This window comes from Acipenser ruthenus, chromosome 4 (genome assembly GCF_902713425.1).
Source record: "Acipenser ruthenus chromosome 4, fAciRut3.2 maternal haplotype, whole genome shotgun sequence".
Classification (NCBI taxonomy): Eukaryota; Metazoa; Chordata; class Actinopteri; order Acipenseriformes; family Acipenseridae; genus Acipenser; species Acipenser ruthenus.
The window spans coordinates 18840382-18864551 of record NC_081192.1 but is presented as its reverse complement, the minus strand read 5'-3'; the positions used below and the strand labels follow the sequence as shown (position 1 = coordinate 18864551).

The 24170-nt window shown below is 39.6% G+C and overlaps 1 protein-coding gene across 23 annotated transcripts in view; it reads right to left on the bottom strand.

Annotated features, from left to right (window-relative positions):
• The window catches only part of LOC117399365 (protein scribble homolog), a 149822-nt gene extending 127345 nt beyond the window's left edge, over positions 1–22477 (bottom strand). For 11 of the 23 annotated variants that reach the window (XM_059022129.1, XM_059022133.1, XM_059022130.1 and 8 more), the window contains exon 1: positions 21067–22477. In XM_059022129.1, the coding sequence (XP_058878112.1) occupies positions 21067–21225 (159 nt within the window). In that variant the 5' untranslated portion in view covers positions 21226–22477. The remainder of the gene's footprint in view (positions 1–21066) is intronic. The other 12 variants (XM_059022137.1, XM_059022143.1, XM_059022142.1 and 9 more) reach the window with 3 other exon arrangements.
• Positions 22478–24170: the final 1693 nt, after the last annotated feature.

The following is a 24170-nucleotide window of genomic DNA, read 5'->3' as shown; positions in this document are numbered from 1 at the left end:
CTAAATTAAATACCAATATTAGTACAAAAGCCCTCTCAGTCAATGTTAAAGCAGTTTATAATGAAGAGGATATAAAATCATAAATCCCTGCTGTGGTCAGGGTGGCCCTTTGTTCCTGCGTGATCGTTAACAAAGGGTACCCTAACTACAACATAAGGAGGAGAGGAACGACAGAGGCAACAAGATGTATTGGTGGGTAAGCAGCAGGAGCTGCATGCACCGCACAACAAAAGAGAATTCTCAGCTGGGCTATCCTGGGGAAAACCGATTCCAAATGATAAATGGTTACAAGCAGGGATCCAGTCGTCTACTTGCACATAAAATAAAACCGTCCAACACTCGTCTTCAGACAGCAGCTGCACTATGCTGTGCGAATTTGCTGTACAGTACTGCGGGGCATCAATATCCTCGAACAGGACAGAACAGCACCTTTCCCACTTGGTACATTAGTATTGTACCCTTCGACCCCCAGGCTTTTAGTTAGCAGCAGTATAATTATGTTTGGTTCCTGCTTACCATTTGCTCCCCGCTTGAGCAGCAAAGTGCTACCCTGACCAAAGCGCACCTCTACATTTAGTGTATAGAAAAGTAAGCACTGACCAAAAATATACAGGCTATACTAGGGCTGGGCACCGTCAGTGTCTTGATACAATATGTCATGATACGATACAGTAAATTCAGCAAGAAACATAAAAAAAAAAATCACACAATTGTCTCATTTGCAATAACACTGGTAAAGCACTTTTGGTCAAATGAGCTTCACAACCTGTTTTGCTTTTGTTTCCTGTTTATTCTTTAAAATACATTTCTTCAAAACAAAATTACAGATCAGGGCTCCAGACACAGTTGTTGCCTTAGGATCCAAAGGCTCCTCCAAATCCAATTGCTGGTGCCACTTCAGGAGCAAGTTGGTTGCTAGCATGTTCAGCTGCTTAAAATACAACAACTTGTTAAGACACTAAAGTGATACTAAAACAGTAACAGTAACTAAAACAGTTGCCACATTGTGCTGAATGGTTCATCTATCCAGCTGATGACTGCAATGAACTCAGCATGTTTATATTTTAAAAAGTGTTGTGTCTGGAATTTGTGACGGCACCTCTCATTGTGTGCTGGTTTAACATGGGAAACAGCATGTGCAGCAGCTCCCATGCTCAGTGTCAGTAAAGTCCTGATCTGACCGCATGTAACACAGACAGCTCTTATGATTTAGTTTTCAGTAAAAACTAAAGGGTAGATGTACTAAGATGGGCCAGTCGCAGCGTAAACATACCGCAGTTTGCATTTTGGTTACGACAATTCGCAAAGTGCACATTTTGTTGTATGTACGAAGAAAAAATGTTAATGAAGAGAGCCGCAATATAATAACTGAAATATTATTTGTGTCACCTTAGCGAGAGCTGTGCGACATTTTTTCAAATAAAATAGCGGCAGTTGAGTTTACTGCAACAGAGGGGGCCCGAAGGATAACAAGTATACATGCAAGAGTGCAGGAATCAAAATAACATTGTTTTTGTTAAATGTAAACGGCATCTGTACAATGCATTCTGTTCCATCTTCATTTTAACTTTAATACGGTTATATATATATAAAAAATGAAAGGCAGTTTAATCCCATCAGATTCTCTAGTGGGGCCCCAACCTTCAACCCTAAAAAGCTTTTCATAATCATACAGTAGCCCCTCACTAAACCGGACATGTTTGTCCGACATAAGGAGGTGTCGGGTTTAAAAACAATACAATAAAATCGCACACACATGCATTTACAATTCTAGATGTATCTTAAATATAAATCACTGTGCTTAATGTGTTTAGGGTAGGCTACTCATTACATCATGTAAAAATATAAATCTGTACAGTAGGCCTGTACAGTATACAGTACAGTAGTAAATTTAAATGAATACCTAGTGCACTTTCTTTTTACTTTAGCCTACTGGTAACACAAAATAAATCATTATTTTAAATTGAAACTAAATGATTTTAGGGTTTTTTTATTTTATTTTAAATTACTATTTTTAACTTGGTCTACTTAGTAGCCTTGACAATTAACACACAATAGATCATGGTCCTATACAGATGCTCAGAATGAGCTGGAGGGGTTAGTGGCACAAGTGTGCAGTCTATTGCTCCCAACACACTGGTAAAACCAGAAATGTCATAGACATTTGTTTTCAAGGCTTGCAAGTACACCCTGACTTTAGTGAATTAGGGACTTGGGCATTCATTTCAAATACAGTGAGCCGAACTGGCAAAACATGAGAAAAAGCGGACTGGCAAATGCCAGCAAAAACTGTGACTGTTTAAAACATGCTTTCAAGTTCTGAACAAATTGATGCAATTGTAAGTGTCGCAATTGCCCGCAGCTTTAGTATATCTCATTACAATATTTGTGATCCCTTATTTGCACTATCTCCACCCTGTTTTTGTGAAAGTCTGCAGGAACATCCAGAATTACATATTAAATTATAAGGCTAAAGCACAAATAAGAACTGTGGCTGCAAAGCATTCATTAAAATGTGTTTGTTTAGTACATTTCACCTGACACTTCCAACTGGTTTGCATGCGGTTTGCAACGACTGTGACAGACGCAACACTTTAGTCCATCTACCCCAAAATGTTTACTCAGCACTCGAACACGTTTGGTCACTGTCACAACTGCTGTATGAAACTAGGGTTTGCATATTATGCTGGTGTTCATACAGCACCTATCTGCGCTTACAAACATTAGTATGCGATGACATTGTTATTAGGGGTGGGCATTGATATGAAAATTGTATACGTTCCCATATTTCGATAGCTAATATCGAAGTCTTTCAAAACACAGAAAAATATAATAACACAATTGCAATATGAAATATGTATACATATAGACGTGAACAGATATTTACATAAGAAAAGCAACTTTAACTTAGTGGTGCTTTGCTTCACAATATCCATGTTTGTTTTTAAGTGTGTATCCCTTTAAAAGAAGACGGTCCTGTTTCTTAGTTGATGCACGCACATTTTGAAAACAGGATAGTTTCTGGTAAGGGATTGGCTGGTGAGAGGGAACAGGTGAAGAAAGGGAAGTAGTGCATACGAGAGAGGGTACACAGGTTGTGGATTTGTTGTTTTTCTTGATTTATAGCTATTGAATGTTTGAAATACATTTGTTATATTGCCTACAAGACTAACAATGATTGGTATGTATAGAGTTTGTTGTATCAATATATCATTTTTTTTAATTTAGTCGTTGCCAATTATTTTCTCCCTAATTTGGAATGGCCAATTATTTTTAGGCTCAGCTCACCGCTACCACCCCTGCGCTGACTCGGGACGGCGAAGACAAACACACGCTGTCCCCCGAAGTGTGTGCCGTCAGCCGTCCGCTTTTTTTCACACTGCGGACTCACCATGCAGCCACCCAAGAGCTACAGCGTCGGAGGACAACGCAGCTCTCCGGCAGCTTACAGGCAAGCCCGCAGGCGCCCGGCCAGACTACAGGGGTCGCTGGTGCGCGAGGAGCCGAGACACCCTGGCCGACCTAACCCTCCCTCCCCCCGGCGGCGCAAGGCCAATTGAGCGCCGCCCCCCTGAAGCTCCCATCCTCAGGTCGGCAAAGGAATAGCCTGGACTCAAGCTCGTGACGTGCAGACTATAGAGCGCATCCTGCACTCCACGTGGAGCACCTTTACTGGATGCGCCACTCGGGAGCCCCAATATAAAATAAATTTGATTATAATGCGTTTGTATTTTTAGCAGTATTAGCAATACAAAAAGTATCTCTTCGAGCGCAAGTGCATTTTTTTATCCCACGATATGGAAATTATTATCGATATTGTTCGATATCATATCAAAATATTGATATTGGTGCTTACCCCTAATTTAGTGTATGTGTACCGTCCTCCTTGCACTTAAATGCGTGTTTTCCCCTTACAGACCGACATCATAGCGCATTCATTAATATTGACACACGGTTTTAAAAAGGGAGAAGCAGCTTTTTTGTATTACAGGCGCCAATGCGCCTAACCCCTAAAAAACTATTTCTTTTTCGCATTGGCAACCATTTTATCCCCAGTCTGGAGCTCTGCAAATTGGAGCCTTACATATTTTACACAGCATGACTCTTACCAAGAGAATGAGGCGAGTCCACACTGGATTTTAAACTGAATAGCGCCGTCACCCTGATGAGATTATCAGCATTAATAACCCGCCTCCGCTCAGCTTCCGTTTCGCTCCGCTGCCGACGGGCTTGACAAAGACACCCTGAACACAGTGATTGGTATGTGAGGCTGCCAGAGTGCATGTCAATAAATCATTTTATCTAATTATCAGTGTAGACACAAATTAATGCATGATCATGTTTGTTAGCAGATTTTTTTTTTTTTACAAAGAAACAGTGTATCGATACAAGGATCGTGGTATCGATAATCGTATCGTCAAGAAAAACATCACGGTTGACCATGTGAATCAGCACACCCCTAGGCTATACTATATTACATATGACAGCATTGTGTGGGAATGCACAGTATATGGTTAGCAGCATAAAAGGTTAACTTATGCATATCACTCAAATTTGTACTAACTAAAGAATAAGATAATCTTAGCTACTAAAAAGAAACTTCAAACTTTGCAACTGTTTCTAAAAAACATCTTGTTATTGACCTGCTAAAATGCAAGTTAAACTAATAAAGACCACACACACAGCTTAGTGTGGAATCAGATTGAAAAACAGTTTTTAAAAAAGCAGAGTTGCCCTGCATGCTCCTAAAAAGCTGTGCAACATCACAGCACCTCAACAGGATTTTACTTGAGTTACAGTAACGTTTCAGCTGTTATGATTGCAACACAATAGCAACAGACCTGGGCATCTGAAAACAGGTACTTAGGAGAGATAAAGTACACTGTACAGTATATGTAATCCGCTAGTATTTGGTGATTCAGCACCCAAACCCCCCCCCCCCCCCCCTTCACTACAACAACAGCGCCATGTGGTCACTCATTTACTAGGTCTAAAATTGGCTACAGACAAAATCTTGCCTATTTACAGTATTAATAAATAAACCAGACTGTAGGCTCAGTGTTCATGCAAACGTTTTACTTTAACTGTCAGGAGATGGCGATTGTGATAAGCTGGCTCCAGTGGTTACGTCAGACCAGAAAGGAGTACACAGACAGGCGGTAGTGATCAAACTGAGTCGCCGCAGCGCTCAGTGTTTTAATAAACAAATAAATAATAGGTTGAACAAAACAGAACATGGCACTTTAAGCCAAAATAAATAGACGAACAAAACGATAAAACAGTAAACAAACACGAACAGATAAACAAACACGGTGAGTTAAAGAAACTTTACTTCTCCTTCCTCACTCCACTCACCGAACACACATCCCAAGTGAATGAGATGTGCATCTATATATACAATTGTGCTGGGATTCAATTACCAATTAATTATTCACTTGAATCCCAGCACGTGAACTAAATCTGTGCAACCCCGTGCTTACATATTATGAACTACTTTAAATGCACGAAGTGAAGTGCAATCCCCGTGCCTAAATACAATTATACATTTTAAACACTCATGCTCATTACCCACATTATATCCCGTGTACCAACTACAATACACCAACATTAACACACGCAACATACAACATAAAACACAAAAATACACACAGGGGCGGGGCACATTGCCACAGGATGCAACAAGGTAGGCTTACAAGCTCCTCCTTTTATCTTCCCAGCAGACAAGGTATAGTACAATTTCTAGGTAGTTATGAAATGGTAGAGCCAGGGTACCTAAGGCTTCTAAAGAAACATCAGATCTATCAACTACTGAATTTTAAATCCAGTAGTATTTACTGTTTTTGTTGTTGGAGGTTTGCTGTATTTTAGTGAAAAGTACAGTACAGAAAATGCGTTCATAAAACTCAAAGAGAATGACTATACAATATCCACAGTCACTAGCTCTACATAATCAGCTTTAACAGCTGTACAGAGTAACCCAAACTGAGTTACACAGACCAACTTAGTCAATTTTCCAGGCACCATTTCAACATAGACTTACAGTATCACACACAGACACAGTAGCTAAACCCTCATTCCTGTTTGGAGCTGGGGTTTTACAGCACTGTAGCAATGTTTGGCTGCCGATTAGCCCTGTGATTTGTCTATATACGCGGTTCAGCACTTTCTCCATGCCTGAGCAGTGAAATGCTGCCCTGACCAAAACGCGACTCCCCGGGTACTGTTTTTGTTTTGAAGAAGAATCCCAGCGATTTGGGAGCTATTCTGCTACTCAGACTCAGGATGCTGCTAATCAGGTTTAAGGGATAAGCCAATTCAGGCACATTATGAATCTAGCATAATTACAATGTTGGCTCATCGCACACTCAGTGGGATCACATCAGACCTGCTGGGACATCTGCTACACGAAAGCCAGCTTACTGCTCTGCTATACACTTACAGTGATTAGAAGAAAAAGAGATGGTCAAAATTAGTCTGCACTATACATTTAGTAAAAGTATGTCCACATCTCAATAGCCCAAGCAATTAGTTACACATGTAGGGAGAGGAGGTCTGGAGATGCAGCAGAACACAGCTCCCACCTCAGCCTCAATAGTCAAAGTATTTTTTGTACAAGTATTTGAAAAGTACAACCCTTTAACGCTGTACATTCAAAAGGTTCACTATATTGAGGAAGTATCCGTGAATAAGCTTGTTTTTATTTTACATGTTGCAATTGAAAATGAGTTGCTAATTGAAAATAAGGGGAGTCCCACTTTGGGCAGGGTGGCATTGTGTTGCTTAAGAATGGAGAAAATATGAAGAACATCCAGCACTTTTAATCAGTAGCAAAACGTAACTGCACTGCGGCTAACTAAAAGTGCCCCTCTGAATTCCTTCCCCAAACACAAATCATCTCTTGGGTATGCTTCACTGTCTTTACTGCTAGATGGTCCTTGCCATCCAACTGATGTAGTAAAATCCCTGGGATCCAGGCCCGGCTCCGATTAATGTGATTCCAGACCCAACCAAGACTGCACATGGAGAACAAGACGACCAAAATGAGCAGTAAGCTTAACAGATTTCCATGGGCTCAAGTAATTATTCTGGAATGTGGCCTAATACCAGAGTGGATTATTTCAAGTTTCCTCTACCGCATTGGTTTCAACACACTTCTGTGTGGGCCATGGAAGCAAAATTGCTTCAGCAAAAATGTTTACAAATGAAACTGATGCTGTTTATAAAGCTAAAGCGAAACCAGTTGAATAATGTTACGTTAACATATTGAAGTACATACCTCTTTGCAGTTTTCCATTTAGGCTTACTTAACGAAAAGCTGAAATACTGTACTGCTATTATGGCTTCCGGTTGACTTTTGCAATATCATTTTGTAGTTTCTAATTTAAGTCTCAATCCTAAAATTCTAAGTGATGCAAAACTTTTGGCTATAGCTATACAGTACCTCCAGTGAATTAGGGCAGAGCCTACAGTACAGTATAGTGTAATGAGGGTGTGAGAGAAATAAGGAAGGGGGGCTGCAGGCTGACTAGGGTTTCTAAAGTTGTAGAAAGGAGATTTTTCAAAACTAAAACCTAAAAGTTTGCCGATAAGGTAATAACAAAAAAATTGAAGGCTCCTTGATTCAATCTCAGTCAACCCTGCAGATAAGCTGCTATTAGCAAAAGGGTGCGTCTGTCCCTAAGCTTTGTAATTTAAAAAAAGAGGACTGTTAGTGATATTCTTTAATTCCCGAGCACTGTTTCAAAGTCACTGCACCCTCTCAAACCGAGACACTAGACACTACCATTTTAATTGAAACCATATGCTATCCTAGTGCCAATCCTGAAGACCCTCCAGCACTTCATCCCCAGCTAAGGGGCCCTTCCAGCCGACCCGTTTCTCTGGATTCCAATGTGGAAATGAGTTTTAAAATTCCTTTGTTTTATGTAGACAATCTGTTATGCCAAACTGAGCGTGTAATCCCTATTTACGATTCAAAACTTCAACAACTGAAATCTGAGAAAGTCAAGACAACATTTCAGCAAATGCCTTCATCATTGTTCGAAAGGCCAAACATTTGTGTGCTTAACTTAGTTCCAAATTGCTAACTCAAATCCAGAGTAATTTCCAATATGAAAGTCTTTTTAACTGTAAATATATAAGCTGTGTATAAAACTAAAACACGAGTGCCAGCACTGTCCCATATACTGTATGCAAACAATGCAACATTATCCAGTTGTTTCCTGCCAATGTAGAATAAACTCGCTCCCCTTTTACTCTTCACTAGTCATAAATGTCACCTTCTTTCAACACATAAGCCATGAGAGACTCAATACTTGAACTAGCAAGGCAATTGAGTTCAGTCCGTGGGAAAGCAGTTCCAGGTCAGGGGTCTCTCGCACAGGGTTCCCAGCAGGATAGGTGTGCTGGAGATAGCGAAGGTGGTGCTTTTTCATTTCATTTGCATCAGCTCAGCCCCAGGCACCTGTCTGGGGTCTGCGAGGGAGAACAGACTACTGTTGGGATCTTCCAAATTAGGATCATTAATAGTTTAAATGTATAAACATTAGCCAAGTGTTACACGTTTAAAATTGTGCCTGTTGTCAAAATGCCGGTCAAATATAGATGTTTACATAATAGGAAGTGTACAGTATATGCCAATGTACTTCAACAGTTTTTTCCCCCTCATATACAATTAGGGAGGACTAATTGTTTCTGATTGGATAAAAACATAACCAATAAGATAAAGTTTAAAAAGTGTATAATCCTAAAATGTAAGCGTATACAAAATATACAAAATAAAAGGGAAACCAACATCCCTATTCCAAAATCTGTAGGGAGGAAACAAGAATTATGCACAGAGAGACAGCTTATATGGGGGGGGGGGGGGGGTCCCTGCATTTGTTCTGCTCCCAAACAATGAGAAGTCTGTTGACTTGATTTGAGTGTTTCCACTATCCAGGAGAGTCATTCGATGGGGCAATGCACATACTGTAATAGTGTATTGCAAGCACTATACATGAAATTCAAACTTTATTATACTGTATATTAACCACTAGCATTAGTGCCTGCCGGTGTACTAAAAAATAAATTGCAGAACACTAAATAGGCATGTTCAATTTAAAAGGCAGCTCAGAACAGTGTCCCAGGGGGTGCCTGAACAAGAAGCTAAATGTGCCAAACAAATAATGCTGTGCAGTTTTCGATCTAACTCAGCGTTTCCGTTAACTGGTAAATACCAGTCAGAGGCGGTTTCAAAAACTAGTGACGGGCAGAGACTTAAGCCACTCGTCGGTTTGACTGTACAGTCACTAATAAAAGGGAATGAGCGTGCCTCTAGACTCCGCTCTTTAAAGGCACAGGCAATAGAACGAGTGAGTGATTCGGCAGTTCCTGCCTTAGAGCATGTTTGTTAAAGCAAGTCACCGATAGGCCGATTCAATCCACGGCCCCTCCTTTCGTTCCTCCTGCAGGGGAGGATTCGTTTATTTCATTTGAATCCATGATTCTGATTGACTGTGACTCGTGTTCATTAAAATTAAATCGTAAAGTGCAGTTTATTTATTTATTTTTTATGCATTCTCTTTGGTCTAGATATGTCAGTCTGGTCTTATGTATGTTTGAACACCATCACTCTGCCTCAACCCAATAAACAATATGTGCATAACAACAACTGTACCACTTCTCAGCCACGGATATTTATCAAACACTTTCAAACTAGACACAGCCATGCTGGTGGCAATAAAAATAGAGATTACAGTAAAACAAGAGAAATGAACTTTGTTGCTTCAACACAGAGACCTACAGGTGTGATCCACAGTTTAAGATAAAACTGAAAATAAGCCTGTTTTGTTCATAAAACAGGCAAAGCAAAACAGGCAGAACAAGCAGATGCATCGCCATTTTATTTTTTTTTTAAGTGTTTTTACACTTCCTCAAACCCCAACTGTAGCAAAATTTGAATGTATGTGGTGCAGATACATACTTAATGATGGGGGGGAGGGGCAGCAAAATCAATTGTTGTAATGTAGTTTTATTGCTTTTTAGTAAACTGAAAAGCAATAAAAAGTATAACATTACATATTATTATTATTATTATTATTATTATTTATTTCTTAGCAGACGCCCTTATCCAGGGAGACTTACAATTGTTACAAGATATCACATTATACATTATTTCACATTATACAGATATCACATTATTTTTACATACAATTACCCATTTATACAGTTGGGTTTTTACTGGAGCAATCTAGGTAAAGTACCTTGCTCAAGGGTACAACAGCAGTGTCCCCCACTGGGGATTGAACCCACAACCCTCTGGTCAAGAGTCCAGAGCCCTAACCACTACTCCACACTGCTGGACTACAGTACACGGAGCATTGTGCAGTTAGTGAACAATGCTTTAGTTTACACTTGCTGTCAAGTGTTCAATTCTAAACTGGTTATATGCAGTTTAATGACAGCTGCAGCAAACAATTTATGAAATGCTATCCCCACGCCCAAATCTCCACGCTGGTTTGTGTTTTGCGGTCCTCAGCTTCAGGGTTAATTAGGTTTGCTCTGCGGCTTACTTGTTTGGATCAGGAAGTCCAGTTAGTACATAATCTGTCGTCAGGAGAACAATGAGGGACGGGGCCCGAGCAGGAAGTGGGGCTGGAATACCTTGGGTGCGTGACCAGCTCTCTGTCTCTCTCTCATGCGCGCAAGTCCCACTCCAGACCGGGGGGGGTGGGGGATTTTACACTGCAGGAGCCAACACAGGCTAACGTCTCCTCCACACACCAGCTTGCAAAATCATTTGAGCCACCTCTGTCATTGATAAAAAGTTAATAAAAGGTGTTGCGAGAGAAGTAAGCAATAGGCAGGGAGACATTTGAATATGATGCCATACAATATATTTTTATAAATGTCTTAACAGTTGCGTTAGGGGTCAGGTTTAAAAAACAAACTAAAGAGTGCTGCAAAGGCACATTTATCAGGCATTCAAGAGAGCTTTAGTTGGTTGGTTAGTTTCTTTCTAGCTAAAGGATGTTCCATTCTGGGGAATTGTATACTGGTTAGCTAACTGTATTACCCAAGGTAAACCTCTGACTGCATGTTTAGTTCAGATTGGATGTACACTATGCAACATCACAGCACCTCAAAACAGCTTTTTTTTTTTTTTTGTTATGTTCAGAGAAAAAAATGTGCGAATTTGCAACTGCAAATCTCGATGCAGTTAGTGGGGAAGCAAACCCCTAGTTTTAGACACATACTAATAACATTGCACAGGCAGATAAGCAAATTACCCAGGGAACAATCTCAAGGTCTACAGTAAACAGCACAAGATTGTTTACTGCAGGGCATACAACTCTACTGTGTATTTCCACTAGCGGCAATTAACTCCAAATCCTGCTGAACTGGCACAGTCAGCACAAATGAATCATGACAGGCACCAGCTTTACTGCTATACATCACACTGACTGTTCTCAAAAGCACAGATGCAGCAGTTCAGGTCTGGTCTGGGTACAGGAACAACTAACACAATATAGCATGGATTTGAACACATGTAGTGGAGTAATCCCTTAAAGGCTTAGTTTCTCAAAAGACATACATTAGCCAACATTTACAGCGAGTTTTAATTTTGCAATATCAAGAACACAAAAAACAAATCAAAGACCATTTAAAAAACTCATTCACAAGGATCAATGTTTCAAGGTTTGCTGTCTAGAAATGCCTGACCTGAAAATGAGAATGAAGTGTTTTTGATATGTTTGCACCCTTGCAATGTTTTCAGTGTCAAAGGTGCTACTCTCGAACCTGGGTAAAGAGGCTGGAATACAGTTTGTGATTACACAAAAGAAAAGATGGGCCACTACAGGTACAGACTGGGACGGTGGAGAAAAGGCAGCTGTCGCGGAATGCTTGGTAGCTGACTGCAATTTCAGGCCATGTGGCTCCTTTGTTCTGAGAAGAGGATTAATGTTGTGTGTCTGTCCTGGTTGTGCCTCCCACACATGTTGTCCTAAACCAATTACTGACCCAGGAGGAGACGCCTGACAAAAAAATGCTTTGCATTTAGTAAATGCTGTCTTTCTTCAGCCATTTGGTTGCAGCATATTCATAAAAGATTTCTGGAAAAAAACAATTAAAGAAATACACATACACTTTTGTCAGTTCCCATATTATGAAGACCTGTGTTATGTTTTTTACAATGAAAAATACAGTAAGTGCCATGGGCTCTATGGAACTGGGTGCACAGACTTCAGTCTACTTTAATGGTTTCCTACAGTTCTAATGTGTTCATTCATCATGGACATAATTCACAGATCCAGAGGCACACTTGGTTTTTAGGAAAGACTCACAATAACTGAAAATAAAGAGTACTGGTAAGTTCCTTTGAACAGAAATAAACATATAACAAAACACAAAGAACTACGTTTTACTGGGATGGTAAGAGCTGACAATTCCGAAAACGACGGGAAATTATCAGTGCGCTCTTACTTCACCCATGTTCTGACAAGGCTTTCCAGCACATAAAGCCAGCCTATATTGAAACTGTTTTATAATTATGAAATGTTAAAAATTAACATATTGTTTACTTGATGTATTTTTAACAAAAATGAACAAGTATTGTTTACTTGTTGCATTTACTTCAGAAATGAATACAAAGAATAATGTATAGTACTATAGTGTGTGTTTGACAGCAATACATTTGTTTTACAACATAATCACACAATAAAACATTTTGCATTTGTACTAGTAAAACACAGTAAAAAAAAAAAGTGACATTAACTTCTATAGCCACTTGCTGTCAAACACTGCATATTATAACTTCACCCTACATTGTAGTAGAAAAGAAATGTAGCCTACACAATGTCAACTACAACAGTGTTCGTTAAGTTTTTATTTTAAGCATACACTGCTTAAAAATGCAGCCCAACTTAAACTGTGCACTTAAACAAAAACAAAAAGATGTCATGAAAATATCCGGTTACAAAATTCAATCAAACTTGAATTTGTTACTAAACAAGACGGCACAGTAATCAATTCCAGCTTCAGAATGCTGTCGAATACACCCAAACCAATGTCAATCAAGTACGATAAACAAAAACTACAAAAAGTAATTTTGAAGTACAGTGTGTAATAATATTATTATTATTTATTATTATTATTATTATTATTATTATTAATTAACCATTAATGTTAATTAGTATTCAATTTATTTATTTATTTAAAGCATCAGAATAATATTCTACTCGCAGTTCATTGTTGGATTTAATGTAGCATCAAGTCTGTTCTGTACACAACTCAACATTTAAAAAAATCCAAACACAGCTATTTTGAGACGCATGTACTGGTGGATGATCTCACGCTACACAGCACTGCAAGGAAAATGACTGTCTTGTGTTCTTGTGTCATTAGTAAGCGAGCCTGTCCAAACATTCAATTCTGTGCGAGAAGAAATTCAAGCATGAATATCGGTGGACATAAATCGGCTAAAATATACAAAAACTGCCGATAGCCGATTGTGGTTTTTTTCCTTCTATTGATGTCATATCGAGGCGGTACCCATTATTGGTGCACACCTATTTAATATCCATTCTTTTTTCACTGGAAGGCTAATTTTAAAACATGATATTTATATGCAATGGAAAGTAGGCCCCTCCATTTAGATTGTAGTGCTCTCTGCATATCTTAAAGGAAGTTTTTGGCTTGCTATTTATTTTTTTTATTTATGGCGCAACTTAGTTTTTGTATAAGAAATATTCTCTACGGGGGCTCCCAAGTGCCACATCCGGTAAAGGCACTCTGCGTGGAGTGCAGGATGCGGCCTGTAGCCTGGAGGTCGCTGGTTCGGGTCCAGGCTATTCCACTGCCGACCATGGACCGGAGTTCCCAGGGGGCAGCACACAATTGGCCGAGCGCTGCCCAGGTGGGGAGGGTCTAGGTCGACCTCGGCTCACTGCACACCAGCAACCCCTGTACTGGCTGGGTGCCTGTGGGCCTGCCTGCAAGCTGCGTTGTCCTCCGACGCTGTAGCTCTGAGGTGGTTGCATGACGGGCCCGCAGAGTGAAAAATAAAAAAAAACCCTCTACTAAATACTCTTACAAAAAACATTCCCAAGTAGGACCACATTAGATCCCTTATACACATATACAGACTTCTCTTACATAAAATAAGCTATTATTATTAGGCTGTTACATTTAACAGTTTAGTTACGTTTATATTAGGCTACAGGGCTTGAATTTCATTTTTGTGTGCTGAGGGGGATTCCCCCCCTATGCTGCAGCCAAAATTTTAGGGGGGGAATGGCAAAAGAAAAGGCACTTTTGCATATAAAAAACGATATATATTTTACTGCATCATCATTCACAATGGTGTTGCTTTAAAATAAAGCTGCTTTCAGGAGACCTACAGCTGTTCATCACTGTGAGACAGAGCACTCTCCATTGCTTTTGCCATTGCCTGACATGAAGTTTTTGCTGCAGCAGAAGAAAAAGGTGCTTTTTTTTTTTTTTTTTTTTTAACTCTTTACACTCAGCCCTATTTCCGCCTGTTTTTCACTGTTTTCATTTATGTATGTTTAACTACTGGATAGTTTGTACTGCATGCATGTAACATATCAAATGAAAGGCCACAAAACTAAACCCACCCCTCATTATATCGCCCCTCACTATACTGCAGATTCGGATATATATCACGGTCCTGGAGTTGGCTCCCCATTTTTACTGTCTAATTGCATATGCCTTAGAATTCTGTTCATTTTATTTCGTACTGCACATCACAAACAAAAATATACAAAACATTTAAAAACAAAGCATTAATATCGTACTGTTATTATATACACACACACGTATTGCACAATAGCACAACATATCTGCTTGCTGAAGCAGTTTTTATTTTAGCCAACAAGGTGTTCACGTGTGGTAGCAATACACTAGCAAAATTACAAGGCAGTGACGTCAACTCCCTAGCAACAAGCTTCCTATGTTGGGAAAAGATTCTTTCAATGCAGCGGATTTGTGCATTTGAGAAAGGAGAGGAAGACTCAAGAAATTAAGTGCTGGTTTTATACGAAAAATTAGAAAATGGAGGTTGCGTAGAGGATTTATACTGGATCCTGACACCCCCCATAAAACAAGGGAGTGATTGTACAGTATTTATTTGTTAGCCTATTTTTTTTTCTACAGGCCCTCGATATATAGCGGATATCGGTCGGCAGTGGAATAGCCTGGACCTGAACCAGCGACCTCCAGGCTATAGGGCGCATTCTGCACTCCACGCGGAGCGCCTCTACTGAATGCGCCACTCGGGAGCCCCCTGAAACACTTAAGCGCTGACTTTATTATTATTTTTTATTTTATTTTTTTTAAAAAAATTTTTTTTACAATTGATAATAACTTTGATAATCGTGATTCGTATCAGAAGTTATACAGCTAGTAACTTTTATTCCAGCAGAGTCACCGGCACTGAAATAGTTACATTGCATATCAAGTGCCCTTGTCAACAGAAAGTGCAAAAAATACTGTAGATTTCTGGACAAGCCCAGAAAGATGCAACGTTTTAAATTTTGGACTTTTTTTAGGCATAAACAGCTCTTTGAAACTGGAGAACAATCAATTAGGCCTAATGCCTTCTCCAGTAAACAAAGCCGGGTATTACTACAATACGTGGCCTTCCATTTATCCACTTGGCACAAATACACATCAAACAAAATGCAATCACACACATGACTGTTGACTTGGCATTTCCTGGTTTGCTATCTGCACAATCCTAGTGGAGCAACTCCATTGCTGAAAACAATATAGTGTCCTCGAGTTCAACTGAAATGCCTGACTTCAAATAACATTGTGTCTACTGGCTCTACAGAGACTCTGTACTGCACCTCTCTCAATAAGGTTTTTATTTTATTTTTTATTTTTTTTAATTCAGAGACTTATATTCAACTTACACAATGTAGTGTAGTGCACTTTTGTTAATAAACAGTATGTAACATGTAGTGGGAACCGCTGCCTGCGGACAGGAAATCAAACCAGTGCTTCTGGATCCAGTTAATAAACAAATTGCATTACTACTGAACAACAGCATGCCTTTGTCAGCAAAGCCCAACAGAAACAATTATTTAAAAAAAAAATGCAAATCTAAAATATGAACTAGGGGATTCAAATTTAAACATGAATTTGCATCACCTTTTTATTTCACATTCTGCAAAACTTTAAATTGAATTGAGTCTCAGATTATAGTCATACCCTCAAATGGAGGGTCACAACCACCCCAAAGAAAGCTTACAACAGTAAGTAACTGAATACCTTACCATGCTTACCACCTTCTGAAGTACAGGTAAATGGAAACTTCCACAACACAGCAAGGGCAGGGGAACACCAAAGCAGCAGGCTAGGTTTCAGGTTTCCATAGCAGATTGCTTTTAAAACACACAGTACTTCAGACTAGAGGTCTGCTCAAGCCTAAATTTAAAACCTGATCCGAACCCAACCCGATCAAGCAAATCCGAACCGACCCAAGCCAGAGACCTTTGAAATATTTCCATACCCGCCCATCTCCACAAATATATTCCCAAACACATGCTATTGAAACCAAGTACCTTCAGTGTAGAGTATTCCAGGTTTCCAGTTAAAGTGTAAACAGACAAAAAAAAATCACCCTCAATTAATCGTATCTCATTTACTTCCTTTCCCAGTAATCCAACACTGCATGATTAAAACGACAACAGGCGTCTTCAAAATACCATAAATAGCCACAAAGGCTCTTGCAAATTCACACACTTATTTTAGACAAGCCTATATCATATCAAACTGCTAAATTCACCTTCAACAAATATTACACCACAACTACGGCTTTTAAAACAGCTACAGGATGAATACATCTTTTATCAGTGTGCCGCTGCAGAGATGAATTTCCAGTCTTTTTGCTGTCTTATTTCAGTAATATTTTGCAAGATTTGCATTGTACAAAGCCACATGGACTTTCATTATTGCTGAATACAACAATGTCGTAATTTTTTTTCTTTTTTTACTCTGTCAGCCTATATACAGATGAACCCGCTTTACATCATATTGCAGGCATAATTCATGATATAAAGAGGGTCATGATATAAACCGAGTTTTTGCGTTTGCCTATGACAGCACATTAGGGATGTCACGGTATAAAACTATACCACGGTTATCGTTGTACCACGGTATAATGTCATTTTTTTGTAATCCCTTCTTCAATGGCTAAAGAAATACACTGTGGTCAAGTCATTTAACAAAAAAATAACTAATCTTAATGTTAAATTGCTGTAGTTAAATTTCTGCTCCAAAACTTGTTGAAAATAAAGTTTCCATCAATTTGAAAAACAAAATATTACTTACTTACTGGTCATAAGCCACTTCTCTCAAGACTTAAGAATATATTCTGTGGTAGAAAGCTATAATTGTTATGCAGTTGTATTTTCTTTTTGATGCAGTTGCAACACGGTACGATCTTGGCAAAACCGAACGTACAACGCAATTGTTTTGTTTAGCACTGGGACAAATTACGCAGCTTGAATTAAAAGTATTCTATACACGTCACAGAATTTATAAATGACAGTATAGAAACTACCATGCAAATGAAACTACTGCATTAATGAGGTGTGAAAAATAAAAACACACATTACTACACTTTCTTCAAATTAGTGTTCAAACTATTTTCTTGGAGGGATCTGCTGTTTGCACAAAATCTCACCCGGAGTTTATGCTGTACTGTGATCCCATAGTTTATGCACATGCTGCCGGAGCCCCTGAGTCTCTCAGCTACTACAACATAGTAAAACAGTTTTATTCTCAATTATTTTAAATGTGGCGTTCTGCAAGTTAGAGATTTATTTTTAAGGTTTGCCATCACAGCAAGCGAAAGCATAATACAGTAAATGCCATCTCTCGCAGCAGGTGCGGATACGATCAGCGATAGGTTGAAAACCATGAATGCCCGCCCTTGCATAGTATTGCTTATTGCCAATTGGTTGAGATGCTAAATGCCAGCACCCGCACAGCAATTGGCTGAAACAGTTGCTGCATCACTGTCTTGCTCATTCATAAACTAAAATTATCAGGAAACAAAACTCCAAAATGCTGGTGCGGTTCAACACTGGACAAACGGTGAATACAAAAACGCACCGATACCATGAACTTGGTAATCGTGGTATAGAAAAATGGTCGTGGTTTCAAAACCGTGGCAGTTTATACCATGGTTTCCCGTAAAACCGGTATACCTTGACATCCCTAACTGCACAGTTTGTTTTGTAACTAAACTGTATCTCGTTAAGACAGCCTGCGCAGTATTTGCCAGGCTGCACAAAATGTCAGTTTGTCAGCCAAGATGATTATTGGTTGTTAGTTGCATTGAAATTAATTATATCCTGTGGTTATTTAGTAAAGCCCAGCTACACAGCATTTGACAGGCTGCACAAAGCGTGACAATAAGCGGGTTTTTGAGATGATATTAAGAGAGGTAATTTCTCAAAAGAAATGGTGCATGGCAAGTGGTTTTTCAAAAATCGTGCTAATAAACAGGGCATGATATTAAGCGAGGTGCTATTAAACGGGTTAATCTATGTTTTTAGTGTAGAAAAATCTCTCCTTCGTACACATTTTTGGTTAACTGACGTGCACGCTACACGTTTTCACCACTCACGGCAGCACTTCACTCACAAGACAAATTTTTAGACAGGAAGTCTAAAGAAAAATACTCACTTAAAATTAAACACACCATAATCCACTCACTGATAACACACTGACCGACTTGTATAATATACCAAAGTATAATATACAAACTGTCAGGCCCCTTTGGGCTCGGGTCGGGCAGCAAGGCTCTACTTCAGACTGCTCAAACAGTCAACCAACCAACAATTTTGCCTGGCAGCAGTATGAGCGAGCCACAGGGCCTCCAGTGAAATGGGAGTGCTGCTGCCTGCAGGCACTCCCTTCAAGCTTTGTGTGTGAGGCAGAAGCAGGACTGCAGGGCTTCAGCCCCTTCATGGCTGCTTTTCAAAAATGCAGAGGCACTGCAGCAAGTTTGTTCAAGTACCAGGGAATCGGTTTCCTCATTGTAACGCGGTGCTCCCACTAAAACTAAAACTGAAAGACATTAAGTCCTCTCCAGGAGGGCTTCAGTTAGAAACAGCAATCTTCTGTCTGTATGCGATCCTACTTCTACCCAGTTTCGAGATAAAACCAGAAGGAGGTAGAGAGAACAGGGATGGAAATAAGACTCCTATTACATACTGTAGTAGTTTCACCCATTCAGGGTTTTGCTACACGCTTGATTAGCCACAGTGTATAGGCAACAAGCTCAGGTGTGTCTTATTAAACTCACAGTAAAACTAGGAATGGATTGAACTGCTATGCAATGGGGGTCTTATTTCCAGCCCTGGAATTGCCATAATTTATCCAACATGGATTTCCGATCCAACTTTTCTGGCAGATAAGACATAATTAAAATCAAAACATCATCATATCCAACTAAAATCAACCACACTGTCCACATTTTTCCCCCTGGAGCAGAGCCTTCTTTTGGTAAACATGGGGCCAATGTGTACAAAGGCAACACATGCAAATTCATTCGCCTGATTATTTCAGCATGTTGTACTTTAACAGGAAAGCAGGGTTGTTTTAAATCAGTACTGATGAAGCAACTAGCTAATAAATTTCTCTACTTTCACTTTATTCTGTATTCTTAAAATCAGTGTACCCTGGCTCAAAGCAAATAAACAGCTTCCAAAACCTGCAGTTACTCGCACTACTCTGCAACAGGATTTTTTTATTTGCTTTCAAGCCAACCACACACCTGCACAGCTGAGAATTGAATGGCAATTACTAAAGAACTAGTCTAGGCTTCAGAACATTAGATTTTTGACACAGCCAGTTGCACTAGGATTCAAAGATCTACTAATCAAAAAAAGTGTAACATTTTTTAAAGAAGCTTATTTTCTTTTTGTATTACATAACTAGTAGAATACTATAGCCCTGTATGAAGTAGAGCTATGCATTTTTCAACTGATGCACACTGAAAATAGGCAAAACTTCAATATGGAAATAGCCTCTTACTTTTCATAATCAGTACTGCACTGGGCCGACATTCCAGATCATTTTCAGGGTGTTTCGCTGCACCCCGGCCCTGCACTACAATTAAGAGGCTAGTGGAGGAGACATTAAGTTCAAGCAAATGTAGTCTTCTGAACCCATCTGAAAAGACTAAATGTGTCTCAACACAAATGTTAGAATCGGGGAAAATAACTAATCATATTCCAGTTTTGTCCACATCATTTCTCTCAATAGTTTGCTCAGAAAGCTGTGTGCACAGGCACAGCCCTCCAGCAAACGGAGTGCTTGTGGGGGTACAAACCAATCTTATTTTACTCAGCTGTGAGTCTACAGGTTCATCCTGGTGGTGACAACAGGTTTATGAAGCACTAAACCAGGATGTGCTGTAGCAAGGAAATAGAAACACATTCCCTTCTTTGTAAAATGACCATGTGCTTGAATATTCAACATAATACACAGCCAAGGGTACATTAGGCTTCATCGCCATAAATAGCATACTTTTACGCTATTACAGCATAACCTGTTAATTACTGCATGAAAATAAAAACGAAGGCGGAAACACTGACACAACCCCCTCCGACCCTGTCAATGATGAACAGAGTTGTGCATAGCATTTAAAAAGCACCAACTATCACTTTTATAAATACATACTGTTGTAAACTACCATTATAAAAAGTACGCAATTAAATAAAAAACGAGTTTAAGGAGAAACACTTGAGACACCATGCATGTATACTGTACTGCGAAATCCCAGGTAGAGAACTGTAATCATTCTTAGAAAAAGCTGGGATTTTATTGAAAATGATACTATCATAACTATATACTGACTGTCCGTCTTAATTGACTTATTAAACACATTCCTGATCTACAAGGTGCGTTACATTCTGCAGGAGAGCTGCAAACCTACCATGCTGGAATCCACACACGAGAACCATAAGGCTATCAAACTCTGTAACATAGAAGCAATTCAAATAGCCCTATATAATTGTGCAAGTGCAGTGTGAATGAGCCATTTACCTTGGGCAGGTCCCTCAGCTGGTTGGCATCCAACAGCAGTTCTTCAAGACTCCTGTTGTAGCGGTAGATCTCCTCCGGCACAGTCTGCAGGGAGCAGTGCCGCTTGTCGACGGACTCGACGTGGCGGTTACAGCGCCACAGAGGGATACACTTCAACATCTCCGACCGCCGTCTGGAGAGGGACACGGGGCTGATCAGACACTCCGCATCGGGGGGGACGAAAAAATGGGGGAGCGAGGCCGAAAACACCGTATCCAACTAAAAGTTCCCCGCCACAAAAACAAAAAAAAAAGTTAACGATAGTGGTCCTCCAGAAAAGATTAAAAAGAATCAACAGAAACAATCCTGTTTATTTGTGTCTCCACTTCTGCTTCAATACTTTCAGTTCACTGCAGTTACTGTATGCGATACATTTATACAGCATAAATCAACACAAGCGCGGTGTAGTTAAAAGCAAAACACAAGATGATGCAATTAAAGAGTGTTCTTTCTAAGATGAAACCTCTATAATCCTTAATAAAAAGCCTTATTTTTGTTTTAAAAATAATCAACTTTTATTTACAAATAGTTTTAACGATGTGCGTTTTGCTGTAATATGCGTGGCTTTCTGATAAATGCATCGATATTTTTTTGGTGAATTAAAGGATCTGAGACAAAGCTGTGTTCAATCCAAAACGAATTCAAATCCAAAGCACCGCTTTCCTTTCAATCCCATTCAGAGGAGAAACAAATGCTACGCCTCCCCGGAGAGCCAAGCGTAACACCGTGCCAGTAGGACAAGACGTATCAAGCCGTGCTAAATAAAGAACGGGAAAATCAGCGGGTCCTTGGCTTTTGTCTTCCAATTAAAAGCGATATATTACAAAAATCGCAGAATCTTTTGAATGATAAAAGATATGCAATCAAAATGTCAATCCAATACCAGTTGTCTTTTGCGAAATTAAAGCTAAACCACTCGGGTTTGCTCCTTGCATTAGCAGGCCGAGGCTGGACTCCCCTATCCCCGGCAGTGTCGCTCTATCTGACGGGTTCCCCAAGGCTCAGGCTCCGAGTCCTGTACTTCGATCGATTTAAAAAATGATAATACTTCCTTAGCAAAGAGTCTTTCAACATGCAAGAAGTTGGACATATGTGTTTGCCTGCCGGGGAGTTTCTTTGCGTTCCACCCCGTGTGTCTCTTCACTCAATCCAGCAGCAGCCGATCTCTCCCCGCTGCTGCCAGCCCAACTCCGCCTTGTTGTTGTCTCCGACTCGCCCACTGCTCCTCCTCCGCCGATCCGCACTCCAAAAAAAGCTTACGTCGTCCAGCATCCACAGCGACACCCGTTGCAGCGGAGGTGAGCTATTTCTTGCGAATACACTACTTTTTTGTTTAGATCTCGCAGTGCCACCTTGCGAACGATCCTGGCTTGACCCACTATGTTTCCATTGGAGCTGTTAATTCTCTACAAGGAAACGTTTAAACGAAAAACGTGCGATTAGCCCAATGGAAACAGGCTTCGTTTGCATAAATGTAGCTATTATGCGAATTTAAAAATACTGTAGATTATAGTATTGTAGCGTGTACGGGGGAAGGTAGCAGCGGGGCTGGTAGGTGACATAATTACACACAGAGACATAAGCCCGATATACGCTCTTTGCAAAGGAGCCGGCTCTTTTGTGCAGCGGTATCGGCGCTATGTTTTAGTGCGAGGTGTCCCGGGTTAAATATGGTGTCTGTACAGATATGGCAAACGCTTTGCATCACCTAGAATTAACTAATTTTGCTGATGAAGTCGAATGAAACCTGTGAATAATGTTACCTTATCATATTGAATTACATACCATTTTGTAGTTTTATTGATTACATGATGTTAAATTAAATATCTAAATTATGTTTATATAGTTTTAGTCTCAGAAATCTAGTTGATGCAAAACTTCTGGCCAGCTGTACCTCTCCTCTCTTATTCTAAAGTTTTAAACTGTGCATGCTAATGCTTTTTTTTCGTGAATTGAAACAAGAGAGAAGAATCATATTACAGCTGGATGCTGAAAGGGACGTCCACTGTAACAAGTCTGATTCATTAATTTACCGTGTAAGGATGCGCTAGGTATCATACAGATTAGGTTGGATTCGGTATGTGGCTCCAATACGTTTACCTAACTAAAGTTTTATTAAACCAGTCAATCCGTTTAGCAAGACATTCAATTATTTTTTTGGTTTAAAGTTGAGAAATGGAATTGAAATGGACTGGTGAACAACTTTCTAGCCAGCGTACTTATTTATTTATTACGAATAACTTTAGCCCCGCACATAATGTCATCACGGTGACGAGTTTATACGATAGATCTGTGTTTCAATGGAAACAATCTAGCGTACAATATTGTATGATTACTTGTGAATAATCGTAATGCGCATAAACGTTTATTTTCTTAGACATTTCAATGGAAAGTCACTGGCAGCAATCCCCAGCCAGTCTTGCGTGTCTATGCTTTTGTAAATGATGATGTGTATACAAAAACACATAAATCTTTGCTTGATTCACTGAGACAAATTAAAAGATTTCAAAAGGCATTCAACTTTCCAGATACTATTCAGTTTACGAGGAAGCTTGTGTGCCTACCAGGGAGACAAAACTGAACCAGGTAACTACAGACCAATAAGCCTGACTTCTATTATATGTAAAACCTATGGCAACTATACTAAGATCCAAAATGGAAAATTACCTATATGGGAACAGTATGCTGGGAGATAGTCAGCACGGTTTTAGCAAAGGGAGAACTTATCTAACTAACCTGCTTGATTTTTTTGAGGATGCATCATAGGACAACGGATAATTGCACAGCATATGACATGGTTTATTTAGATGTCCAGGAAGCTTTTGACGAAGTCCCCCATAAAAGATCAATTCTCAAACTGAACGCAGTAGGGATTCAAAGAAATGCATGCACATGGATTAGGGAGTGGTTAACATGTAGAAAACAGAAAGTACTGATTAGAGGAGAAACCTCAAAATGGAGCGAGGTAACCAGTGGAGTACCACAGGTATCAGTATTAGGTCCGCTGCTCTTCCTAATCTACATTTAATGATTTAGATTCTGGTATAGTAAGCAAACTTGTTAAA